The sequence below is a fragment of the Halichondria panicea genome, chromosome 3, assembly GCF_963675165.1.
Source record: "Halichondria panicea chromosome 3, odHalPani1.1, whole genome shotgun sequence".
NCBI lineage: Eukaryota > Metazoa > Porifera > Demospongiae > Suberitida > Halichondriidae > Halichondria > Halichondria panicea.
In genome coordinates this window covers 1,258,941-1,278,276 of record NC_087379.1, presented here as the reverse complement: position 1 = coordinate 1,278,276, position 19,336 = coordinate 1,258,941, and the positions used below count along the sequence as shown (strand labels likewise).

General features: G+C 43.9%; 4 protein-coding genes across 5 annotated transcripts; all 4 read right to left on the bottom strand.

Moving 5' to 3' along the window:
- Window positions 1-1,896: 1,896 nt before the first annotated feature.
- On the bottom strand, window positions 1,897-4,527 carry LOC135333087 (receptor-interacting serine/threonine-protein kinase 2-like). Its single transcript, XM_064528015.1, has 2 exons — window positions 3,013-4,527; window positions 1,897-2,808 (listed from the first exon to the last, which is right to left on the bottom strand). The coding sequence occupies exons 1-2, from the start codon at window positions 4,525-4,527 to the stop codon at window positions 1,897-1,899; spliced, it is 2,427 nt and encodes an 808-aa protein (XP_064384085.1).
- Window positions 4,528-6,241: 1,714 nt separating this feature from the next.
- On the bottom strand, window positions 6,242-8,362 carry LOC135333328 (influenza virus NS1A-binding protein homolog B-like). 2 transcript variants are annotated; one of them, XM_064528298.1, is made up of 3 exons: window positions 8,215-8,362; window positions 7,615-8,002; window positions 6,242-7,303 (listed from the first exon to the last, which is right to left on the bottom strand). In XM_064528298.1, the coding sequence occupies exons 2-3, from the start codon at window positions 7,966-7,968 to the stop codon at window positions 6,380-6,382; spliced, it is 1,278 nt and encodes a 425-aa protein (XP_064384368.1). In that variant the 5' UTR covers window positions 7,969-8,002; window positions 8,215-8,362; the 3' UTR covers window positions 6,242-6,379. The 2 variants fall into 2 exon arrangements, with proteins under 2 accessions (XP_064384368.1, XP_064384367.1); XM_064528297.1 differs by having other exon boundaries at window positions 8,184-8,341.
- Window positions 8,363-8,408: 46 nt separating this feature from the next.
- LOC135333305 (condensin-2 complex subunit D3-L-like) lies at window positions 8,409-18,568 on the bottom strand. The gene is made up of 15 exons (XM_064528264.1): window positions 18,374-18,568; window positions 17,842-18,009; window positions 17,372-17,543; window positions 16,856-17,049; window positions 15,982-16,210; window positions 12,740-12,891; window positions 12,438-12,556; window positions 11,943-12,024; window positions 11,506-11,628; window positions 10,773-10,913; window positions 10,583-10,721; window positions 10,191-10,427; window positions 9,709-9,810; window positions 8,903-9,173; window positions 8,409-8,551 (listed from the first exon to the last, which is right to left on the bottom strand). Exons 1-15 carry the CDS (start codon window positions 18,473-18,475, stop codon window positions 8,512-8,514), a joined length of 2,271 nt encoding a protein of 756 aa, XP_064384334.1. The 5' UTR covers window positions 18,476-18,568; the 3' UTR covers window positions 8,409-8,511.
- On the bottom strand, window positions 13,212-14,698 carry LOC135333333 (uncharacterized). The gene is made up of 2 exons (XM_064528302.1): window positions 14,418-14,698; window positions 13,212-14,208 (listed from the first exon to the last, which is right to left on the bottom strand). The coding sequence occupies exons 1-2, from the start codon at window positions 14,587-14,589 to the stop codon at window positions 13,373-13,375; spliced, it is 1,008 nt and encodes a 335-aa protein (XP_064384372.1). The 5' UTR covers window positions 14,590-14,698; the 3' UTR covers window positions 13,212-13,372.
- Window positions 18,569-19,336: the final 768 nt, after the last annotated feature.

Here is a 19,336-nt window from a genome sequence, read left to right as displayed (position 1 = left end):
TATTCGAGCAACCCCCAGATCAGATATTTTGGCCGTCATGTTGGTGGACAAGAGGACATTGTTGGCTGAGAGGTCTCTGTGCACAATGACTAGTGTTTGGCCATGGAGGTAGGTCAGGCCCAGTGAGACGTCATGGAGGATGGAGAAGTTGATCTCATCGGGGAGAATACCGTAGCGCTCGAGACAGCTGGTCAAGTTGGTGGGGAGGAACTCCATGACTAGGATGGGGAACTGAGAGCCTTCCTCAAAACAGACTCCCAGAAACTGGACAATGTTGGGGTGCGTAGTTTGACTGAGCAGGTGACACTCCTCCAGATACCTTCGTGCTGCATGCCCGATTCCAGTCTCGTATAGAACTCGATAAAGCTTCTTGCCGGCACATTTCAGTCCTCGATACTCTAGCTCCATGACAACAGCGTAGGAACCTCGTCCAAACTCATTCTCAGTGATGCGAATTTGTCTCAGAGTGAACTGCTCGAAAGCTTGTGGATTTACAGCCATTGTATTCGTTACTTTGTTTAGTTGAATCTGTGTATGGATTAAATTGTAAACCATCTATATGATCAGTGAGAATAAATTTTAGCTAGATCCGATTCTGGACCCGACTAGACTATAATTATTAAAAACAGTAAAACATTTGCAAAGTAAAAAAGTTGCTAGGATTGGTTGGTAGCTATATATAAACACACTTTTATTATTTAATTTTTGACTTACTTTAGTCTAACTTGAGCGAAGATGATAACAGTATAGACTATAATACTAAGATCTACTGGTAATTACCCTATTGTGAACATCAGATAATTATCATCAGAATAATGAGCATTGTGTACAAAACAAGGCTATTTTCGATGTGTATACCGTCCTCCCATGAATATTATTAGTTATTGTCTAGAATAGTAAAGTAACCTCTGTAGGGGGATGTGCATGTGACTGCTTATTCAGACTGCCCTCAAAGTTGTTGACAGTGTTAGCTCTGGCTCTAGCGGCAGCAGGAGAGGAAACGTCCTTGATGAGCGTGTGTGTGGGGGCGTGTGGGTGTGACGGGTGTAGTGTGGGTGTGAGGCTGTGGAGCTTTACGCTGAGTCATGACCAGTGGAGACATGGCCATGTGCACTTTGAATGGGGCTGTATGAGAGAGAAAGAATAAGTTACATCATAACAGAGTGCTTAAAAGAAATACATGCTGAATTATTCATTGCAGCCAGACATAATATAACATAGCATTGTGCTACACAACTGTTGTCAGGTGAGGTGATGAAGATGTCTACGTCCCTACGAAGCTTCACTACAGGAATATTGCTGGGAGACACTCTCTCCTTCAACCATAGCAGTGCATCTGAATGCTCCAATGTCTGAGTACTTCGCGGCAACTAGAGTCAAAGAGGCAGTGAGGTTTTGCTGGTCAAAACTGTGTAGGGGTGGAGAGTAGGTAGACAAGCCAAATATGTTATATCAGTATGTCAGCCATTGTATGATCTAGACTCAAGATTGCTCATACTTCGTATCTACCTACACACGTTGTAGCAGCTAAGTTGACCACAGTGAGGTGGAGACATGTCCACTGACTTTATCGATGCTAATGATCACTGGACCAGCTTCCCAGTAACCAATCAGAGAGCAGCCCAACACTGCCTGTTGTTGGTAGGCCACACTCACATTACTAACTGACACAGTCTGCCCCCACACAGTCACAGGGAGGGTGGCTACAGTATAAAGGGAGAGGGTTATATTTAACATAGACCAGCCTCAATAGCAGGCTATAGATATCTATAATTATATCTTAACTAACATCAGTGCTGAGACCTGGAAATGAACAGCCCCTCCCCCTAATGTGAGTCCACCCACACATTGCTAAGTACCTATATCCCATTCATTATAGACACATAAAAAAGTCATTCATGGCACAAAATTGGTGATGAACATTGTAAGAACAGTTGATATGTGTTGGTTTTTCCACCCCCCAATCACAAGACACTCTGTTGGAGACAGTGACACAGTGGCAGCGTGTGCTATAGGAGATGGTAGATCACCAACGTAGAGCCAGGAGTCCATCGAGGATGAGTAGGCGTAGATCCTTTGAGTGGCTTCACCACTATCCTCTCCACCAACAGCAAAGAGGGTGTCGGATATCGTTACAGGGGAGGGCAGGTAAGACGGTGTGTTGGATATTGCAATCCAGACAAAGTCGGCTTTGTTGGCACTCCCATCATCCTGTCGGTCTGCTGAGATGAGTTTGTCGATTTGAGCAGCTAACACCTTGTTTAGAGAAATGCCATCCCAACCACCCAGTAGGTACACTGTGTTGTTGCAAACAATTCCTCTTTGGTCCTTACAAACATACGGTAGTCTGTCTGTCTCGCTCCACTGGGAGGTTCTGATGTTGTAGATCTCAACATTATCAGTGTAGCCTCCAGAGCCCAACCGACCTCCTGCTACGACCAGATCTGTTCGAAGGCTAACGACTGCTGGCCAACTTCTCGCTGTGGGCATGGGTGAGATCGTCCGTTTCCAGTTCCTTCCTTTGTTAAACACATGTATCAGATTGCATGTAGAACGGGATGAATCCACACCGCCAACTGCTATCAGTTCACCTTTGACCTCTCCTAGACCAAAATAGCGCACAGGAAGTCTGGGCAGAGTTAACCAGACGTCTTGTGGCGGATCGTAACAGTGGACACTGTACTCATCATCGTCATCACAGTCTCCTCCACCATAGTAGACCTTGCTGTGGATGGTTACAGCTAGTCCCTTACACATTTTCACTGGAGCCTCAGAGCACTGACTGTAGGACAACTTAACCTGTAGGGACTGGAGAATACAGAGAGTCAATAACTTGTGTGTCAGAAGAGTTAATTTCTTGCAATTGTGTGTTTCATGTAATGTGTAATATAACCTAGGCACCAAAACCTTGGCAGGATATGACTTGGCACTTCGTGGCGATAATTATTGAGAGAAAAGACGGATGGTGTGCACACTTACTTAAATTAATAACGACATTGCTGATGAGCTCACCTGTGGTTTGCTGGTCAGGTAGTCTCTGGTTTTGGTCAGTTGGTTGTTTAAACTCTGAATGGTGGTTTTATTCTTTTGAAGGGAAGTGTCTTTGGAGGCAAGCATCGAATCTTTGTAAACGATAATAGAGTTTTTGTCAGCTAAACAAGTGTCTTTTTCTGCTAAAAACGTTTGTTCCTGTTCTACTTGTGTAATGATTTTAGCAACTTCTGTTTCCAGTTGAGCTATTTTCGCAGCTTTAATTGCACATTTGTTTTGAGTGAGAGCAATTTGTTGTTCCACCTCTTCAGTGAGTTGCTTGCATCGAGTTTCTAATTCCACAATCCTAGCATTTCTTGAAATAATGAATTCATCTTTTGTGTTAACAATTGTCTGTTTATCTTCGAGTTTACCTTTAAGATATTCATTCTCCAATTTATACTGATCAGTTTCCACAGAGTGCACCAACTGCATACGCTCGACAGTGTTTTCACTTTCTTCCTCTTGTGGTTTTTTCTCCTCCGCCAGTGCCTCGATCTCTCCTGCTTTTTCCTGGGTTGCCGAGTCCTTCCTCACAACCTCCTCCTCAAGCTCCCTCTTCTCTGTCAGTAGGGCACTCACTCGCCGGAGCATCTCCACTCTGTTCTCAAAGGAGGGAGGGTGTTCAAGTACCACACCCACCATCCGACCTACTATCTCCACTGCTCTAGGCCTTCGCTGAGGGTTGTTGTTGAGACAGCACATGATGAGATCCATCAGAGGGTGGTCTGGGGGAATCTCTCCAAGAAACTCTGTGCGTCGTTCAGCTTCCGTCACTGGTATCAGTCTGTCAGGATCAGCAGGATCAATTCTGGTGGGGCCGATACTTGGTAGTGGCCACTCTGCTGTGAAGGTGTGAATCATCATGACCCCAAAGGAAAACACATCCACACTGGTGTCGTAGTGAGGGTCAGCAACCATCACTTCGGGGGGCATGTACGCTGGAGTGCCAGGGGTCTCCGTCATTCGATTCACTTGATGGAGGTTGAGATTCAATATTTGAGCAACCCCCAGATCGGATATCTTGGCCGTCATGTTGGTGGACAAGAGGACATTGTTGGCTGAGAGGTCTCTGTGCACAATGACTGGTGTTTGGCCATGGAGGTAGACCAGACCCAGTGAGACGTCATTGAGGATAGAGAAGTTGATCTCATCGGGGAGAATACCGTAGTGCTCGAGACAGCTGGTCAAGTTGGTGGGGAGGAACTCCATGACTAGGATGGGGAACTGAGAGCCTTCCTCAAAACAGACTCCCAGAAACTGAACAATATTGGGATGCCTAGTTTGACTGAGCAGGTGACACTCCTCCAGATACCTTTGTGCTGCATACCCGATTCCAGCTTCGTAGAGAACTCCGTGAAGCTTCTTGCCGGCACATTTCAGTCCTTGATACTCTAGTTCCATGACAACAGCGTAGGAACCATGTCCTAACTCATTCTCAGTGATGCGAATTTGTCTCAGAGTGAACTGCTCGAAAGCTTGTGGATTTACAGCCATTGTCTTTTGTTACTTTGTTTTTAGGGGAAAGAAATTATTGTAGATGATGTACATACATCTACACGAGCACTCTGGGAGAATTACAAAACCACTTTTGTTACCAGAGAAGATTCTAGAGCATTTGACTTACTCAGTATACAGTACAGGACCAAGACTATACATTATATGGATAATTACAAGCCTCTCTTGTGATACATCAGACCAGAATGACAAACATTGAGTATACAAAACAATTAACAATGAATCCACATATGCACTACATACATCTCTATAAGGTAAATGCTTGTATAACAAATAAGTCAAGTATATAATACTTATATTTCTCAGGAGACAATTGCTAATTATTATGCCCTTAAGTTAACTATCATGCACAATACACACACAGCACCTGTGGAGAGCAGCACTGCCCTCGCTCTGTAGGGGAATGTGTGACTGCTTCTTCACACTGCCCTCGAAGTTGTTGACTGTCTTAGCTCTGGCTCTAGCAGCAGCAGGAGAGGAGATGTCCTTGGCATGTGTGGTGTGACGAGGGATGGTGTGGTTGTGAGGAGAGGAAACGTTCTTGGTGAGGATGTGTGTGGGGCCATGTGTGGTGTGACGGAGGTGGTATGGTTATGAGGCTGTGGAGCTTTATGCTGAGTCATGCATGACCAAGCTTCACTGGAGGAACTGGGCCTCTCTCCATCAACCATAGCAGTGCATCTGTATGCTGCAATGTCCGAGCATAGATAGAGTAGTCTATCTATGGTCCGAGTGGTTAGATCTAGAGGCAACTAGAGTCAGTGAGGCAGTGAGGTTTTGCTGATTAAAACTGTGTGTAGGGTAGAGAGTGCATGGGGTAGAGGATGGAGTGGTGGAAAGATTTTGAGACACTGATCGATAAATAAGTAGACTCAGATCGAGAGCATCCCAACACTGCCTGTTGTTGGTAGGTCACACTCACATTACTAACTGACACAGTCTGCCCCCACACAGTCACAGGGAGGCTGGTAGGTCCTGGCAAATTATGCTCTTTTTTCTGCCTATTATGACTTTGAGCAGTGACCCAAATTCAACCTATCATGCTCCTCGAAAGAACCCATTATGCCCCACATTGACACCATGAATAAATCTTTTTTCAGCAGTAGTAACAAAACATTATCTCTTGCGAGATTCAACATAATCCCCCAAATTATACCGGCATAATTTTCCAGGGCCTAGAGGAATACCAGCCACGCATGTACAGTAGGCCATAATAATATACTAACACCAGTAGTACACCTCTAGCTATAGCCTATAGCTAAAGGTGCACTATTATACTGGTGTTAGTATATTTGAGTATACTTTGCCAGTGCATGGTCATTACTAGAGCCTATAGTATAGTATAGGCTCTAGTAATGACCACTGGCAAAGGGGGAATACAAGAACATGCAAGCAGCAAGAATATTAGCTGATCAGTGGCTTCATGATTGAACTATATCTAGCCATTGGCATTGAGTTAGAGTACACAATTTCAGAACTAACTCATGCCAATGGCTATAGATATAGAGTCTCTAGTAGATCTATAGCTAAAGTATCTATGCATAGAGGTTACACCATTTCCCCTATATAATTATAGTACCAGCAGGCCACGATCGAGTGTGGAGACGACCAATGGTGAGACCTGGTTGAAAGAGTTCGCTTCGTTGATACTGTTTCAGCTTTGAGCAGCCCCTCCCTTTCATGTTCACCCACGCATTGCTAATCATCTCACATTAAAAGCTAGCGTTTATGGCACAAAAATTGCTGAACATTTTAAGAACATGCAGTTGCCTCCAATCACAAGGCATTCTAAAAATCACATACCAAGAAAATTAATAATCACAGACTGTTTTTATGTCATAACGTTTTTGAGCGAAAGTTTAAGAACAGTTGATTTGTATTCATCGTTTTTGTTATCTCCCCCAATCACTAGGCACTCTGTTGGAGACAGTGACACAGTGGCAGCGAATGCTATAGGAGATGGTAGATCACCAACGTAGAGCCAGGAATCCATCGAGGATGAGTAGGCGTAGATCCTTTGAATGGCTTTTCTTTCACTATCCACTCCACCAATAGCGAAGAGGGTGTCGGATATCGTTACAGGGGAGGGCGCGTAAGACGGTGTGTTGGATATTGTATTCCAGACAGAGTCGGATTTTTTGGCACTCCCATCGTCCTGATGGTCTGCTGAGATGAGCTTGTCGACTTGAGCAGCACACACCTTGTTTAGATGATTGACGGCACTTCCCCCCATTAGGTACACTGTGTTGTTGTAGACAATTCCTCTTTGGTCCTCGCAAGCATACGGTAGTTTGTCTGTCTCGCTCCACTGGGAGGTGCTGATGTTGTAGATCTCAACCTTATCAGTGAGGGCACCAAGGAATCTCAAACCTCCTGCTACAACCAGATGTGTTGGGAGACTAACGACTGCTGGCCAAGCTCTCGTTGTGGGCATGGGTGGGATCGTCTGTTTCCAATTCCTTCCTTTGTTAAACTCATGTACCATGTTGGATTTAGAGCGGAATGAATCTGCACCACCAACTGCTACCAGTTCACCTTTGACTTCTCCTAGACCAAAATAGCGTACAGGAAGTCTGGGCAGAGTTGACCAAACGTCTTGTGGCGGATCGTAACAGTGGACACAGTACTCGTCATCATCGTCATCGCAGAATCCTCCACCATAGTAGACCTTGCCATTGATGGTTACCGCTTGCCCACTAGACATCTCCACTGGAGCCTCAGAGCACTGACTGTAGGACAACTGAACCTGTAGGGACTGGAGAATACAGAGAGTCAATAACTTGTGTTGCATGTAATTAGGGCCATTTCGAATGTATTGGAAATGTGCAATTAATTATTATAGTAATCATAATTCCGAGCGAAGTGATCGAGGCTATAATCGGGTTTGATCGACATCAATCATAGTGGTGTATGTTGAATGGACCAAACTATAACTATAACTATTATTTCGATAAAATTAATGACGTCATAAACCACACCATGAGCGAGGATCTTGCACCATGAGTACTCAATGTGCAGACTTCCTTAAAAATAAATCATTAGTTGGTACAGTGTTGATGAGCTCACCTGTGGTTTGCTGGTCAGGAAGTCTATGGTATCTTCTTTCTTCTGAAGTGAGGTGTCTTTGGTGGTAAGCATCGAATCTTTGTTAGTAATAATCAAATCTTTGGCAACAATTACATCTTCGAGTTGACCTTTAAGATCTTCATTCTCCAATAAGAGTTGATTAGTTTCCACAGAGTGCACCAACTGCGTACGCTCGACAGTGTTTTCACTTTCTTCATCTTGTCGTCTTTTATCCTCCGCCAGTGCCTCAATTTCTCCTGCTTTCTCCTGGATTGCCGAGTCCTTCATCACAACCTCCTCCTCTTCATTCTCAGTGATGTGAATTTGCTCGATTGCGTGTCGATTTACAGCCATTAATAATTGTCTTCGTTACTTTGTTTAGTCGAGTCTGTGTAGGGATTTAAAGAGTATATAGATTATATACGCAGGCACTCTGTGAGAATCATGTACATACCAGTATATATATATAATTTATGTATAATTATAGACATGTATCTACGTAAACTCTATACTATAGATCTATATATATATATATTATAGGTATAGACAATATTAATTTTCTATCTAACCTTTCAATCTATAATATGATCTGACACGTACACTTTAATGTAGATCTATATACAGCCCTGTACATGTATATATCTGTATCATGCTGTATAACGTATCCAGCCGGTATTTAACCGCGTTTATAATTGCAGCTAGGGTAGATCTACATAATTATATGTACGTCGATCGTTTTGTGCTGACATTGCAATAGTTACAAGCCCCTCCCCCTATTGTTCAGTGTTATGTCATAGCCATCAGAATAATTATGAATGAACATTGAGTACAAAAGAGTAACTATATTTATAATGCACATTGGCTCTAATTATTCAGTTGATGTACTATCTACAGCTACTACTTCAGTTTCACTTTCCACTTTTTCAGTTTCTCGGGCCTGCACAAAAAACAAATAAGACATAAATTATTTGACGTCTATTACAGTGCATCCAGCCAGGAACTCCTGATGGAGTAGATTACCACCAATGTGTGAGTAGCTGTACTTATATGTTGATATCTTTTGATTGGAACCTTTCTAAGAAATGGTGCTGATACTGATACCATTGTGTAGGTGAATGAATAGCTCACCTACATTCATGGATCATCACCATTTCTTAGAAAGGTTCCAATCAACATTAAGTACAACTACTCGCACATTTGTGGTAATCTACTCTCTAGACTGTATTTAGATTAACTATTGTACATTTCAATGCAGCCAAACACAAAATTATACGTGCATTTAACTTACTCTTTGTCGGGTGATGCCATTAAGATGTCCACATCTCTCCGAAGCTTCATCACTGGCCCTACCGCCCTCACACCCACACCCCTCACACTACGCCTCTTCTTGTGCCCCTGCCCACTCAAGTCCACCTTAGTGATGTTGATGGAGACACCCATGTTGACAGATTTGAAGGCCAGGTTTTGTGAGGGTGTGTAACTAGTGAGGGCGGTGTTTGGGGGTATGGGGGAGGGGGGCACTAACGAGCTCACGTTGAAGGAGATGGACTCACGGAGACCTGCAATGGAGGGAATGGAGAGTGGTCACTGTATGGAAGCAGGAATTGCTTTTTGCACACACACACATACACAGTAATACACAGTGACAGTGTTAGAGCTAACTCTAAGAATGAACTTGAAAGACTAGCCTCAAATCCAAAATACAACCTGGTATCTATATGGATGATAGTGCACATCCACAACTGAGTTCCCCATGTACCCCCACCGTACACACACTCTCACCATGAGGGGTGCTGTACCCCACACATCACACATCTCACATACACCCACTCACCATGAGGAGTGCTGTACCCCACACATCACACACCTCACATACACCCACTCACCATGAGGGGTGCTGTACCCCACACATCACACATCTCACATACACCCACTCACCATGAGGAGTGCTGTACCCCACACATCACACACCTCACATACACACTCTCACCATGAGGGGTACTGTACCCCTCACACATCACACACCTCACATACACCCACTCACCATGAGGAGGCTGTACCCCACACATCACACACCTCCACACACCCACTCACCATGAGGAGTGCTGGCTGACCTCCCAGGTAGTTGTGTCTGGTCAGGGTCAGTCACAGTGAATGGAGCACATCCATTGTCTCTGTGAGTAACATTCTTACGAGCTGTGAGAGGAGGAAAACAACTAATATATTAGGAGGCACAAATTGTAGTCTACAAAACAATTCAAAAGACCTCCCCTCCCCCCTCTCTGCAAGAGCTACATTTTGCACTGTACGCTATAGTTATGTACATAATGTTTGATACCTCTATACGTAGCTTTTGGGCACTCAAAGGTTGCTACTGAAACTACTCGAATAATAAATAAGACATTACATTTAATTTACCCTGAGAGCAAAAATTCAAGTTAGAGCCAATTAAAGAAGATACATGTATGTAAGTGATTAAAGGCACCATAGTTGTATAATTATGGAGTACAAAGCATAACTACACGTACACACGCTATTGATACACTCTCGTAACTATCACAATACACACACAGCACCTGTGGAGAGCAGCACTGCCCTCTGTAGGGGGATGTGTGACTGCTTCTTCACACTGCCGTTAAAGTTGTTGACTGTCTTAGCTCTGGCTCTAGCGGCAGCAGGAGAGGAGACGTCCTTGATGAGGGTGTGTGTGGGGGCGTGTTTGGTGTGACGGGGGGTGGTGTGGTTGTGAGGCTGTGGAGCTTTACGCTGAGTCATGACCAGTGGAGACATGGCCATGTGAACTTTGAATGGGGCTGTATACATGTATATGAGAACAGTTACATCATACTGAGAGTGCGCTTACAAAAGTACATACTGTACAGTAACACATACATGTACATGCGTGCTGCATAATTATGATAAGGCTTTAAAAAATGCCTGAAGTACAAAATTATTGTAGGAAACTCACTCTTCAGTTTGGCTGTCATTGTGGGTGTCGTCTTTGGTTTCCATGCCGATCTCCTACCTGGGGTCCGAAGTTTCGGAGGGGTTGCTGTTACCGTGGCAACTTCCCCACCCACAACAGTAGGAGAAAACAAGGGAGAGCTCTGAGAAAAAGATAAACTTTAAAGAGAATAAAAAAAGAAGTTTTATAGTACCATTTGAGCATGAGGGGTAACGACAGCTGGAGTCTTCACTGTCTTTCTTTGTTCCTCCTCATAGCGCTTGAGGTCGAACTCAATCTCCTCAGCCAGCTGTTTGTCACAGGCCAGCACCTCGCTGATCTCGTGACGATAGTCCTGTGCAGGGGAGAGGGGGTGGGGGGTAAGAACTGTTTTGAGTAAATCAAAATATCAAGTGGACAATGGACCCTCCAGAGATAACAATTAAATGTCACAACATATACATTTTGCACATACATTGTACTTATATCAACACCTGACAGATATAGTTCCCCGGCCCCTAGAAATTTGAAAATACATGTATGATGCCATAACAAAACTTTTCTCCTTAATGGTTTAAAGCACACAAATTTTCCGGGAGGACCCCTGGACCCTCTTGTAAAATTTCCCCTCTGAGCTAAAAATCTAGTAGAAAACCCTGCCTGAGATAGAGGTGTGACTATACCCGTTATTAGGATTCTTCCTGGATTATCAAATATGCATGTAAGGATATACTAAAGCAAAAAAGGAAGTACTGTATGCATGGTTTATAAAGAGGTCCAATGACTGATGAGAAGAGATTATTATGCCAGATTAGAAGGCACAACTCTCTATTGTCTATGGATAATGCAGCAAACACTGCAACATAGGTACACTATGGATAATGCAGCGTGGGTCGATAACACTGCAACATAGGTACACTATAATATAAACTGTACACGATATGTACCTGCATGAGCTCCTTGAGATAAGCCAGCATGTCCTTGAGGAGGGGGGAGTGGTTCCGTTCCAGTAGGTGTTTGGCCGCTATCACCACGGGAACAAGGTTCTCTATCACATTCCTCTTGACAATCTGCAGACAGTGGAGGGGACAGGTTTTGTTTACAAAGAGTGATACTGGACGCTTAGTGGGGGGGGGGGGGCACATGTACAGGGATATCATTAGCAGTTAATCTGTACGGAAGTGTAAACTGGGGTGACCCTAGCTAATTTTTTGAAGAGTTTTAAAGTAAAGGGAACTACATGTAAGTGTGCAGAAATCATCTTAGCTACATGTAATACTTCTGGAGGACTGTGACTAACGTTAGAGCTTTATGATACACTCTGAGGGGCTTGCTGTGAATACACTGATGAATATTATTTTATGTAATAACGCTGATTCTGAACCTGTGATATAAACTTGGTCTGTGCGGTGGCTACAGCTGCTCCCACTTTGTCTCCCTCCTCGGCCAACTCCTCACCAACATTCCTAGGCAGGGAGGCAACAAAGAGTTCTAGACAAGGCATACACAAACCATGCTGCATTAGCTGCACCCTCTAGAGTTACATACATGGAAGTTCACATTAATTATGTACGAAGTTCACATTAACACATGTGCACATAATTTGGTGGTTGCATGCAACTATTACCAAATGTACAGGCTGGTGATATCAGTGCACTAGATTGGGTAGGGCTGCGGCATGGTCTACTACATGTATACCCCTCACTAGAAACATGGCGCCTCGACCCCACCAAGCCACCGAGTCATGCAGCACACTGAGTTTGGCCCATCTAGTTACCCACTGCAATGTAATAATAATTATGAAGGTTAGATACACTCTAATACGTGCCATCAACACTAAGATGGATGCTCATCTCTATAGGTAATGATTGAGAGGCACCTTCTTAGAGACGATAGCTTGATCTCCTTGCATGCGAGGATTGCCAGAGTGTCCTTGACCACACCCACACTGTCATTGTCCAATGGGATTGCTCCATCAACAAGACCACCCAGCACCTCCTACACACACACACACACACACACACACACACACACACACGTTATACATGTGTATATACCACACACAAGTGACATGAAGAAATAGACAGTACTAGTACTTCCATTTAAATGGACATAACTTAGAGAGCACACACTATGAGCCCCTAGTGGAAAAATTCAATATATTCACCACCTAATAATCACCTGACACAGTCGTCCAATCAGATGGAGGCGATGTTCGTCAGCCATGTGAGAGAGTAAAAAGGTGTAAATGGTGAGTCTCTTGTGGGCGTGGCCAGTCCCCCTCAGACTAAACAACTCCTTCTCTCGTTGGCTCTGTTTGAAACGATTGTACACTGTAGAAAGAGAGGGGTGTGGCTAGAACACAACACAGTACACTACAGGGAGAGGGTGTGGTTAGAACACAACACAGTACACTACAGGGAGAGGGTGTGGTTAAAACACAACACAGTACACTACTGAGAGAGGGTGTGGTTAGAACACAACACAGTACACTACTGGGAGAGGGGGTGGCTAGAACACAACACAGTACAGAATTGGCTGTGTTACAGTGACATTGGGCACACTAATACTCACCCGTTAACTAAACTGGTACGTACACTACAGCCAAGGTGGTCTACATGTAGTGCAGTATGGCACATGTACAGTCGCAAACTTTCATGATTAACAAATTTTTCATTCATTTACAGAAGTGGCTCAGAGATCAAAGTACGCAAAATGTTCCTTCCTACTACTAGTATAATATATGTTCAGCTCAAAAGTTCCTAAACTATGTGAATTCTACTTTTGTTCCATGACTCTGTTTCTCGCCACTAGCTACTGAACATAGATCTCCACACGCTTAAGTCGAATGTCTTCAGCATTATCATTGTTGCTTTGTGGGTCGTCCAGACAAAGCCTCAACTCGATATCGTCTGTAGTGGGCGTGGTGAAGGTCTTGCAAAACACGGAGCCACGATCGCAACATGACGTGGCAATACCACTACACCCCCTACCATTCCAGAGTGCATCATGGTGATGCTGAAATGGCTGGTTGGCATCACTGTCGTCTGTCCTGCCACCAACATCTCTTCCACTCTCACAGAAATAATCTTCACCCACAAAAGACGGATAATTTACAGAGTTTGTAGTGCAAGGACATCCAGAATTTAGTCCAGCGCTATCTTGCGTTGAAGCAGCAAAAGACCAAATGTGACTCCTTGGAGAAGAACCATGTGTCAAGCTAAAACCGTCAAGGTAATCCTCGTCGATGGACGCTGTCACGCTCGTATCAAATGCATTGGGTTTGCCCCATTGATATCCAATGATACGACCACACACACGAGAATACTCGACACCATGCGTTGGGTATATCACAGATCTGCAAACCGGTGTATTACTGTTTCTTCTACACAATCGAGTGGGGGCAGAGTTCCTCTCCAAGAGTTGAAACCCATCAGGGCAGTCATCAGTAGATGCGTGGAAATCGGCCACCCTCATAAACCCTCCAGTATTGCAGCTACACTGACTCCTATCTGTATCACAGTAGACCTCTACGCTAGAGTTGGTGGAGTTAGTGACGTAATACATGCCGTCCTGTTGTGTGGAGGGGATATCAGCGCAGGACTGGGCGGGGTTTTCCTGTGAGCCAAGAGGTGGTGGGCTGGTGGTGTCTAGAGGGAATAAAGATATGCATGAAGTTACTGTGTGTATACATGTGCAGCATAACTTGTCAAACAACATGTACAAAAGCATTAAACAAGCATGATTATTATGTATACATGTACATCACATAATTATACACTTCGTACTATACTGCATAGTTTTAAGTGACGCACGCACACACACACACACACACACACACACACAGCAATTAACTCACCAGGGCATTGAATGAGGGCCGCCACAGCCTCAAGGTCGTCTTTCAGCTTCATCACATTATCTTGAATCACTTGCAGATCTTCCAGCCCGGCAGAGCAGTTGCAGCTGTCCTGGGCCAGGCCCAGAGAGAGGAGGGAACTCAGTAGGAGGAGCATGTTGAGCAGTCCAGACATGGCTGTTTGGGATTTGAGGAGTTCAGAGAGAGATTTCTTGAATTCAGAGAGTTGTTCTATTCGTTGATAATCGATCTTCGAGATTGGAATGATTTGGTGACGAAGAGAGGACTCTTTTATAGCTAGAGCATATCAACACTTGCTGGTTTCCCTAGCCAGTGTACACAAGACGTCATCAGTTAACCAATACTGCATGTATATACAGTACATGTGCACTCGAACTATAATGTGTGTACAGCTAAACCGCTATACTCTTTCAAGAACAGCTATTCCCAGAACAGTGTCTCGCCACACAGTCGTTGGCAGGCCTCTGTAGGCATGTTGGAACCAATGCAACCACAAGATAAAGGCAATGAAACGAATCACATTTTAAACAGCATAATTTTCCAAGAAGAGACTTCCAAGAATATATACTGCAGCTGTCATTGATGGTCATCTTTCCTACTTGTGGTCATGCAAATCGTTTAATGAAGTTACTTCCTGTTTCAAAAAGGAAATAAATGCTTACACCTTCTAAATTGATTTTGGGACAAACTATTACAGACTGCTGCTTCTCAATACTATATTCTTAATGCTCTAAACAATTCTCAGAAGTGGTACATCAATCACTGACCACAAAGCATCAGAAGCATACAGTGTACACACAGAAACACGCACCCACACATTATGATGGCGATAATCATAATGTACATGCATGCACATAGACTGATCAGTATATACAGTGTAGCTACAGCAGCCTGTACCACTAGGCATCAGTATGCATGGCATATACAGTGTAGCTACAGCAGCCTGTACTACTAGGCATCAGTATACATGGCATATACAGTGTAGCTACGGCAGCCTGTACCACTAGGCATCAGTATACATAGCATATACAGTGTAGCTACGGCAGCCTGTACCACTAGGCATCAGTATACATGGCATATACAGTGTAGCTACGGCAGCCTGTACCACTAGGCATCACTGTCATCACTGCAATGCACTGTATGTAGCAACATAATTATTACGTCGGTGGGACTCTGTATTCACTAAGGATCCATCTCACGCGAGATATTACAACCTATTATTTACCAGATCACATACATGTACCCTATTACTAGAATATTTTGCGGGTGAAAACCTTTGCGAATGAGCCAAATCAGCAGAAAATTTGATCCTTTGCGATCTACCTATTGCGTTCTGGCAAGGATCGTGTGTATTTACTAGTAGTTTAATTTGCAGATTTTTGTGTTCCGAATTGATCAACCCTTGCAAAGTTCGCAAATATTTTTTGATGCTCCCAAAACATTCTAGTAATACAGTACATGCACTCTACCACCCACCTCCCCCCTCTGGAGGGAGAGTGGGGGAAAGGACACACACACACCATATTGTACATGTATCTCCTCTCACTCTTATGTTTCTCGTAGCCATTGAAGTGGAAGACACACTCAATGAAGTGCTGATAAAACATGGTGGGATGTCTGGCCAGGAGGAGGTGGACTAGACAGAACTCTCCGAACCTCTTCAGCTCAGGGTCCACCAAACTGCTCACAAAACGAAAGAAGAGCGACCCTCGCCATTTGACATAGTCTTCTTGTAGTAGACAGGCCAGTAGAGTGAGAGTCTGGCGACGTACCATCTGGGAGAGGAGGGGGGGAATCAGACAAATAATGATGGGGTTTTATCAATTACACACCATCCTATACAGTTAACAAATAGCTACGGAAATCATCCTTTTATATGGGGATTATTGACAATCCTCCAAAATAACCTCCAAAATAATTAGAGCAACTCTCTCAAAGGTTTTCCCAAGTCCTGAACGAGGTTGTTGATGTACACACACCATAACTTTATACCGCACTACCTACATGTACTACATGTACTATATGAATCGTGCAATTGGACAACCCACACTATGTACAGTAGTAGTAAAATGTCTTATACGCTTTCAGGGTGTCATACAGGATTTTGAAGTAGAGGGGGGGAGTAAGAGAACATTTTGCTAAAAAAAAGATCAACTGTTATTTCAATACCCTGTTATAGTATGTAAAATTGCCAGCTATGGACACAACTAGTACCTGAATGTAAAAAAAGGTGGGGGAAATTGGAGCTAGGGGGGGATATCCCCCCTTCCCCCCCCCTGTATGACACCCTGGCATTTGGTCTTAAAAGCGATCGTTGATCTACACATACTGTACCATAATTATCAAAGAGCTACCGTTATATTGGACAACCCACCCATACTCAAGAGTTAGAGTAGCTCAAAGCTCTAGTTGATCCTCACCAGTGATGGGTCCTTGAGACAAGCTGAGATGGTGTCAATATAGGGATCCACCTTAGCAGAGTAACGGACAGTGAGGTCACACAGAATGATGATGAGGTTGTTGCGAATGGTTTGGTGTGGTGTGGTCTCCAGCTCCTGTGCCATCTGGACAACACTCTGCTTAGTTAGCTCCTCATTATGCAAACACAGCTTCCCTGCAGTTAAAAGGAAAAGGAGGTTACTAATATCACTATTTTTAAGGTACTGCATGCACACATTGTACAGGAGCCATGCTGCATGTCATGTTATGCAAATTTAACGAATACAATAATTATTATAATTATGCCTGTATACACAGTACTTTCCATAGAGAGCAAACCTACGTATGCTGTCCACTCTAGTCTTTTGTTACAACATTTTAAGTACATACACAAAGCAAGCTAGCTAATACCACACACCATCCCCGCACACACATACCCACCCACACACAAACATCTGCACACCCCACACCCACACACCACACACACACAGCTATACCTAGTGTGAGGTAGGTGTGTCCTCTGAGAGTGGGAGAGAACTTCAATCCTGCCAGTCCTGACAACCCGTCACTATCGACCTCTGACCTCTCACCCCCAGTCAGATCAAAGGAGGCTAACAGGATGGACTGCACCAGACGACCAACATGGTGAGAGGTGTGCTCAGGGCATGCCTGTGTGTAGGGAGGGGGAAATCCCTAACCACAAGGCACATGTACATGGTCACTACATACAGCACACACATTTTCGTATGAACTACCCGTTTAAATATTTCGTATTTTAAATATTAATATTCGTATATCTCGGATAGTGACGTTGAACCTATTGTGCCAGAACGATTTCAATTTTAAGATAACGATGCTCTGAACATTTACACCATACGAAAATAACCCGCTACATGTATATACGATAATTATAGTAACAATGTACTGTCCTAATATTATGGAGTGGTACAAGTGCTGACAGACTCACATGAGCCACTTCCCCGAGTGTGAAGAGGTAGCGGATAGCCTCCTGCTCTGATTCGTCACTCAGATTAGTGCTTGCTCCGGTGGGTGTGTCCCTGTGCTGTCGTACAAGCGTGGAGAGGTAGTCCTCGCAGCGTTGGAGGAGGGGCAGACACCACGCATTCAGGGTAGACTGCGGGAGGAGGGGGTTTGACATAATGACTAGAATAGTGTATTAATACACTGTGTAATTGTAGGGTACACGTACACGTAGTTGAATGGATATTCTTAACACAATGTACATGTAGCTATCTAATAAAAACGTGTACAGTATTAGCCTCATTCCCAGCGCTATAGGTTGTCTTAGAGACAAATCGGCCTGGGAACGAGGCTAGTACAGTATGTACACTAGCTGTATAAGAGAAATTGTACAAGCTCAAGGCAAGGTAATGAGAAGCATCATGACCCTTCACTAGAGTGTAGTGTAGTGACGATTTGCATGAAAAATGGTTGCAGAACAAATTGAAGTACTGCAGCTAAGCCCAGCAGCTGTGTACCTGGTTCTGTTTCTTGGTGGTGAGGGCAGTGCATATCTTACAGAGAGTGTGCATGGTTGCCTGGATAACAGGAGGTATCAACTTGAACCCTCCCAGCATCATAACCAGGTCCTCTGTGTGAGGGAGGGGTAGTAGATGCAATACAGGTACATTAGTTCAAGTAGCAATACGAAAACACAACAAGGATGGGTTCAGAATCACATGACTACATGTATACTATATATGCATGTGCACTGTAGCCTCGTTCCCAGGCCTTACTTTTTCTTGCTGTTGTCACTGTTCATCCACAAATCACTAGAAAGACATAGTGCTAGTGAGGCAGCAAAGAAAGAAATGGGCGTAGATCTACAGTTAAGAAAAAGTAAGGCCTGGTTTGGGAAATCGCGTGATCCACAAGGATTTTTATGAACGTGGGCGATATGTAGCCCACAATCCTGACGTAAGGTATTCTCCCACGCATTCAGAGTTAATTAATAAGACTGTACATGTACTGAGACAACCACCAAGCTGTGCTGCAAGTCAGATCAGAGAACCAGCGTGGCCAGCTCTGGTGGCAGTAGCTACCTGCTATATATGATAATGATGACTAACTTAAGCTATTCTCTTGATCTATACTAGCATGTAGAAAGACACAAGAAAAGGTAATAGTCTGATAGAATCTGAACACACAATCTAGACTAGTAGATCATCTAAGGTATATAGCTAGCTATAGTGCTTGCAAACTTCCAGTTCCAAGTCCATGTCCAGCTTGCTGCAGGCAAAGTTTTATTAGTCATAGATGTCTGCGTGGGCAGTCCAACATCTCTAGCTCAGCATGCCCACGCTCATTTTCACCCTTCTACCACCCTTCTACCCTCACGCGACTTCCCGATACAGGCTCTCCTTTTTCCTAACTCTACGTCTATTTCTTTCTTTATTCCTCCAATTAATACCGTATTTTATCTCATTGAACGATTAAGACAG

What these genes read in the sequence shown, in the direction of transcription:
- LOC135333087 (XM_064528015.1), bottom strand. Translation starts at nt 4,527, where the DNA reads ATGGCTGTAAATCCACAAGCTTTCGAGCAGTTCACTCTGAGACAAATT. An exon ending in ACCTGACCAGCAAACCACAG is followed by an intron (nt 2,809 to 3,012) that starts GTGAGCTCATCA and finishes TGTATTCTCCAG; the next exon opens with TCCCTACAGGTTAAGTTGTC.
- LOC135333328 (XM_064528298.1), bottom strand. Translation starts at nt 7,968, where the DNA reads ATGGCTGTAAATCGACACGCAATCGAGCAAATTCACATCACTGAGAAT. An exon ending in TCCTGACCAGCAAACCACAG is followed by an intron (nt 7,304 to 7,614) that starts GTGAGCTCATCA and finishes TGTATTCTCCAG; the next exon opens with TCCCTACAGGTTCAGTTGTC.
- LOC135333333 (XM_064528302.1), bottom strand. Translation starts at nt 14,589, where the DNA reads ATGTCTGGACTGCTCAACATGCTCCTCCTACTGAGTTCCCTCCTCTCT. An exon ending in GGCCCTCATTCAATGCCCTG is followed by an intron (nt 14,209 to 14,417) that starts GTGAGTTAATTG and finishes TATTCCCTCTAG; the next exon opens with ACACCACCAGCCCACCACCT.
- LOC135333305 (XM_064528264.1), bottom strand. Translation starts at nt 18,475, where the DNA reads ATGATGCTGGGAGGGTTCAAGTTGATACCTCCTGTTATCCAGGCAACC. An exon ending in AAGCTATCGTCTCTAAGAAG is followed by an intron (nt 12,025 to 12,437) that starts GTGCCTCTCAAT and finishes CTCCCTGCCTAG; the next exon opens with GAATGTTGGTGAGGAGTTGG. An exon ending in GTCAGCCAGCACTCCTCATG is followed by an intron (nt 9,174 to 9,708) that starts GTGAGTGGGTGT and finishes CCTCCATTGCAG; the next exon opens with GTCTCCGTGAGTCCATCTCC.